Source organism: Calidris pugnax, unplaced genomic scaffold, assembly GCF_001431845.1.
Source record: "Calidris pugnax isolate Ruff unplaced genomic scaffold, ASM143184v1 scaffold24, whole genome shotgun sequence".
In the NCBI taxonomy this organism is placed as follows: domain Eukaryota; kingdom Metazoa; phylum Chordata; class Aves; order Charadriiformes; family Scolopacidae; genus Calidris; species Calidris pugnax.
Genome location: NW_015090922.1, coordinates 18,357,228 through 18,363,227, shown reverse-complemented (window position 1 = coordinate 18,363,227; position 6,000 = coordinate 18,357,228). Strand labels below are relative to the sequence as shown.

General features: G+C 41.2%; 1 protein-coding gene across 11 annotated transcripts in view; it reads left to right on the top strand.

The window, feature by feature from the left end:
- GPATCH11 (G-patch domain containing 11) overlaps positions 1-6,000 on the top strand; it is a 15,704-nt gene continuing 9,704 nt past the window's right edge. For 5 of the 11 annotated variants that reach the window (XM_014950725.1, XM_014950729.1, XM_014950728.1 and 2 more), the window contains exons 1-9: positions 1-58; positions 294-409; positions 988-1,214; positions 2,112-2,153; positions 2,232-2,352; positions 3,087-3,177; positions 4,221-4,325; positions 5,120-5,215; positions 5,752-5,837. In XM_014950725.1, coding sequence (XP_014806211.1) covers positions 363-409; positions 988-1,214; positions 2,112-2,153; positions 2,232-2,352; positions 3,087-3,177; positions 4,221-4,325; positions 5,120-5,215; positions 5,752-5,837 — 815 coding nt within the window. In that variant the 5' untranslated portion in view covers positions 1-58; positions 294-362. Of the gene's footprint in view, positions 59-135; positions 410-987; positions 1,215-2,111; positions 2,154-2,231; positions 2,353-3,086; positions 3,178-4,220; positions 4,326-5,119; positions 5,216-5,751; positions 5,838-6,000 lie in introns of those variants that run through there. The other 6 variants (XM_014950735.1, XM_014950736.1, XM_014950734.1 and 3 more) reach the window with 3 other exon arrangements.

The window sequence follows — 6,000 nt, the reverse complement described above, 5'->3', positions numbered from 1 at the left end:
CGGGGGCCGCGCGCAGGCGCCGGGAAGGGAGCGGGCCGGGCCGGCCGAGCGGAGGCGGGTGAGTGCGCGCGCGCGCGGCGTCCCTCGGCTCCCCCGCGGGTTTGCGGGCGCCTGGGCAGCGGGAGGAGGGGTTCCCGGGGATGAGGGGCGTCGGGGCCGCCGGTGGCGGAGCCCGGACAGACGTGCGGCGGGCGGGTGTCCCCCGAGTCCCTGTGTTTTCCCCCCTCGGGGCTGCGCCCCTGCACCCCGCGGCCGCCTGCCCAGCCGGTGTGTGTGCGGGTTGTGCGTTGCAGGCGATGGCTGGGAGAGCGGATTGACGGTGCGCACAGGAGAGGGGTGGGAACAGCGTGCGCCTGCTAAACATGGAGGAAGATGAAGAGGAAGACTACATGTCCGATTTATTTATTAAGTAAGTGGGTGGCTCTTTTTCATAGAATTATAGAATGGTCCAGGCCGGAAGGGACCTCCAAAGGTCATCTAGTCCGACCTCCCCACAGTCAGCAGGGACACCCCAACTAGACCAGGTTGCCCAGGGCCTCGTCGAGCCTCCCCTTGAATATCTCCAGGGATGGGGCCTCAACCACCTCCCTGGGCAACCTGTTCCAGTGCTCCACCCCCCTCACAGTGAAGAACCCTCTCCTAATCTCCAATCTAAATCTGTTCCCCTCCAGTTTAAAGCCATTTCCCCTCGTCCTGTCACTGCAGGCCTTTCTAAACAGGTTCTCCCCAGCCTTACTGTAGGCTCCCTTCAGGTACTGGAAGGCTGCTATTAGGTCTCCCCGGAGCCTCCTCTTCTTCAGGCTGAACAACCCCAGCTCCCTCAGCCTGTCCTCGTAGCAGAGGAGGTCCATCCCCCTGATCATTTCAGTGGCCCTCCTCTGGACCCTCTCCATCAGGCCCATGTCCTTTTTTTCCCTCTTAAGTGATTGTAAATATGTTCTTTAAAAAAAAAAAGTGCTAACGTTTGCTGGAATTGTTAACTCTTAGACAGGATGTAAGGCCAGGCCTGCCCATGGTGAGGCGGGTGAAGGAAGCAATTCAGAAAGAAGAAAAGCAAAAAGAAGCCAATGAGAAGAACAGGCAAAAGAGTATAAAAGAAGAAGAAAAAGAGAGACGTGACCTGGTATTGAAAAGTGCATTGGGCAATGAGAACAAAGGCTTTGCTTTGCTCCAAAAGATGGGCTACAAAAGCGGCCAGGCCCTTGGGAAAAGCGGTAAGCTTGTCACGGTCTGGAAGCACGTGCGCCTTTATCCACCTGTACCTTTTTATTTTACAGACTGTAGCTGACACCTCATTTGTAGATGGGTCAATACATGATGTTCTGAGAGCCCTAGCATTACTGAACTGTGAATGTGTGTCATGGTTTTGGCCAGACTAGCAGTGGCATGTGAAAAGATGCAAATAGATCTCTAAGAACTGAAATAAAAATGGTACAGGCTATCGAGAGATGCGAGGGAAGCAGTGGTACTTGCTGCTCAACAAATCCGCTTCCATATGTGCATGTCTACAAGAAATGCATTAAAAATGTTTGATGGCCTTGCAAAGCTAACAGTGTTCCAAAAAATACCAACCTTTTTGAATTTATAGTTGGATTCTGAAGAAGAAATGGTGCACACTGGCCTACCCTTATGAAGCCTTAATAGATAAAGTAAAATGAGTAAAGCAAAGCCTCAATAACTGCTGTGCTAGTTTAACGCATCTCTAGCAGGCAATCAGCAGCTGAACTGGCCCAGACAGATTGTTTTTACTCTTCACTTTGTCAAGTTGTGAGATCCTAGAATGAAAAATGCTACAGAAAGCTGTAACAAAGCAGTCTTCATCACAGGTATGTTATACCTGTCAAGTCAGCACCATTTTCTTTCAGTTGGGTAGCATCCTGAAAAAGGTGTATAGCAACCCAGCAGATGAGCCGAAAAAGAGAGGGTGTTCTAGTTTAGCTGAGTCCTTTGTAATGCACTAAGCGTAAATTGATAGGGCATTTTTCTACTTCCAGGTAAGAATATCACAAAAAAATGTACATATTTAATGGCAAAAGCAGCTTGCCTACTTTAATATACTGCACAAATCATAGTTTGAGAATGTCTTAACTTTACCTCTTTTTCCCTCACAGGAGAAGGCATTGTTGAACCTATTCCTCTGAACATAAAAACAGGTTTGTGATACTTCCTAATTTCTTAGTTGGGTATTGGAGCTTCTCAACTGCTTACATTCATATTTTGAACTTCTATAGGCAGAAGTGGGCTTGGTCATGAGGAATTAAAAAAGCGAAAAGCTGAAGAAAAACTGGAAAACTACAGACAAAAACTCCACATGAAAAAACAAGCAAATGAACAAGCTGCAGATCAGTTCAGGTGAAATGATGTAACTGATGTTCCAAGCAGTGTCTAAACAATGATTCTTTTAATGCTTGAAGTTTGGTTATTCTTTTAACGCGTTACTATTTTTGAATGTTTGGAATGAGAGGTGAGAGTTAAAATACAGCATTTTTTCTCAGTTTATTTCTCAGTTCTAAAGCAAAAGCAGATGAACATTGTAAGGCTAAAAGTGTGTGCTGCATCATTTATTTTTGTAAATGTAAATAATGCAGACAATATACATACTAACTTTGCTCAAGTCATTTGCAACTTTTTAAATCGGAGAAGCATGTCATCTTTTTTAATAGAAAATCTATAGATTATCCTGAGCAATGTTGCTACAATGGTTTTAAAAATCAGAGTAAATTTGTTTAGGTATTGTTTTTATTTTCTCCTGATTTGCTTGTTACATGTGGAGAAGGAGAGCCTAGGGAAGGCTGTATATTTTACCTGTGATGTTTGGTGAACCACTTTTTTCATGTCTTATGAAAACCTGATGAAGAAACAGTGTTTGGTGTAGTGTGATCAAAAAAGTACTGTCTTGAAGGTATAGTTCCCAAGAAATACATGTGTGCTCCCACAGAAACGTCAGGACTTCTTAACTTCAACACTGTCCTGATCTGAGAGAATTGGTGAAGCTAGAATCTTAGATTTTCTATTTTAGAAAAGCTATCGTCTATAATGAATGTTTTTCTCCCTGCTTATTTTAGCTATCTACTCTTTCTTAACAGAATAAGATTCAAAAACAAGCAAGAAGAACGTAAGATGGAAGGGGACCTCCGAAAAAGCCAGAGGGCCTGCCAGCAGTTAGATATGCAAAAAGTGAGACCTGGGTTTTTTTAGGGGGTTGTGAGGAAGACTTATTGATTAGAGTTACACACTAAAAACAAAGTAGCAATTCAATTCTTGGAAATTCTCAGAAATTGTGCGATAACAATTACCATATCAACCTCCTGGTAACTTATGTGAGGACCCGTGTAAATTTCTGTCATCGGAGCTCACCTGGTTTTGCTCCTGCATTCTTGTGGTTAGTTTTGAGCTGTTTGCGTATTTATTAGTAGCCAGTGTCAGGCTGCCCAAAATGACAGTGTTGTTTGCCTTAAGTGAGGGAGCAACATCATCACAGAATGGTTGGTGTTGGACTCTGGAGGTCATCTTGTCCAAGCTCAACAGGGGTCACCTAGGACAATGTCCAGACAGCTCTTGGATATCTCCAAGGATGGGGATCATCATTGAGGGAATCAGCAGATTGACCAAAGAAGCATTTTAACAAAAAACAAACCCACCTGCAAAGAATAACATGGGAACTAGCAGTGAACTGCTACAAATTTTTGCCACTTGAAAACTTGAACTATTGTTCTTTTCTCTATTAACCTGTTAGAGGTTAATACTGCCCTGTAAGTTCTGCTGAGATTGTTTGATACTCCTTAGTCTGCTTCCTACGAAATCAGTTGAATTAGCTTAGATCCATCTTTGTGACTCTTCTTCCTCTAACTTGTGTGAGGCAGATTGGGATGCACTGTGTGATCTCTTGATGAAATAACTCGGGTAGCATATCTTCAACTAATAAGAAAGGATATCTGTTCACAGCCTTGGTGTGTGATTATGTTGCAGTTTAGCCTTACACATACTGAACATAAATGGAATAGAACTTAATGTTACCATGCATTTATTTGTTTTTAAAAAAGTGAATCATCCTTCTTGTGGGCTGTTGTACTTAGTTTCACACTACAGCCCCTTGGTTATACTATACAGGAAAGTTTTAGAACTTAACATGTTACCTATTAGAAATTGTTTTTATCCAGCATCTTACAAGAAAACTTACAAAGGCAGCTAATTTTCATTTAAGTCCTTCATTATTTAAGGATATTGATGCTCCAAAGGAGACTTGGTATTGGCTAGAACCTGAGGAGGAAGACAAAAAGGATGAGGAAGACAAAGAAGATGAATGCACAAGCTCAGACTTAAGTGTAAGCTCTGCAATTAAATGTCTTGATTCAGAGTTAATTCTAATATTCCTTTTAAAAGTATGTATGTATCTGTACATACATGTATAAAAGGTGTACTTACACGTGTTACTTTCCAGGCTGTAATGAATGGCCTCTTTGCAGTCTTGGAGCAGTGATTTTTATAGCAGTTACATGATAAAATATAAAACATTAAACCACTGATTTATTGCTCCTCTCTTTTGACCCTGATCTTTGGAAAATTAGCCTAGAAATTAAATTCTAAACTTTTTTGTATCCTAGCCAAAGATATGCAAGATCACATATTTGATGAAAGTTACTTACTCTTGAGTTTCAATCTTGGATGCCTCATCTCGCGTCTTAGGCTGTATTTTAAAATTACTAAATAATTTCTGAAAATGCTTCACAGATCAGCTTGAGATGCACACTGGAAGCTCACATTTTTTGAGAACCAGATTACGTAGCTGTTGGTAGCCTTATGTGTTTGATTTGCAGAGATTAGAAGTGAAGAATTCCACAAAAAATACCATATACTTGAAATAAGGTATCTAGGTAAAATTTTTAGCTCTCTCTTCAGTGCAGGTTTCTTAGCTGGAAAGAAGGATGAGCAAGCAACAGCCACTAACTTTCCAAAGATCGTGAATTCCTGTGCTGTCTGCTACAAATTTGGGAAACTTCATGCCATACTGAGCATTGTATACCTTTTTCATAGCAAAAAGTTAAACTGTTTTAACAAAATTAGTAGCTTAAACTGTTTAATGAACCCCAGATCATTGCATACCTGTACATATCTCTAGGTATCAGAAAAGCTACACATCCTGACTACCTATTTGAGACAAGAACACTTCTATTGCATTTGGTGTGGAACAACCTATGAAGGTGAGAGTAAACTTGTAAGTGTTTGAGTTTGCTTATGCAGCTAGACTCAAATAGTACAATATATCCTTTATGTTTCTCTTATTGCAGACTTTTAAACCTATGTAGCAAGATTTCTCTTCGAGGCTGCTGGTTTGTGCACAAAGCTTTGGATGTTTTGATTATAAGCCAATATTTAGGAGTTTACATACACGTACACACCCCCCTCACACACACCCCCAAAAAAGCCCAAACAACCAACCAACCATACGGGCATTTATTTGAATTTATATTCTTATGGAGAACGGACCATTCAGATCTTAAAACTAGTACCATTAAAAAGCTGTGAAATCTTGCAGCTGTTTCTGAAACAGAACACTGTCCAGTTTCACTGCACCAAAAAGCGTAGAATTTGTGTTCGCTGTTTTAATACAAAGTTTGGAATTAATAACTTGCAAACCTTCTTGAATTCTATTTAATCTGCTTTATGTGGATTCTTCAAATAATTCTAGCAACTTTTTTTTTGTCCTCCTCTGAGTTGGAATTGCTTGCTTTTTCTCTGTTTGTCCTGTAGACTCTGAAGATTTATCCTCAAACTGTCCCGGAAACAGTGCTGCAGATCATGACTAAAGCCCTTCTAAGGGAAGAAGTCCTGGATAAGTATGTATAGTTCATAGTATCTTTTAGAAGGTTCAGAGCTGTGTCATATTGAAGAATTCACACCAATGTATGCAGAAGAACAGTTATGTTGACAGGTTAAACTCACCTTTCTGAAGCATCTTGTGGATTTTCTGCTTGATGCATAATGTAATAGGAATTTAAA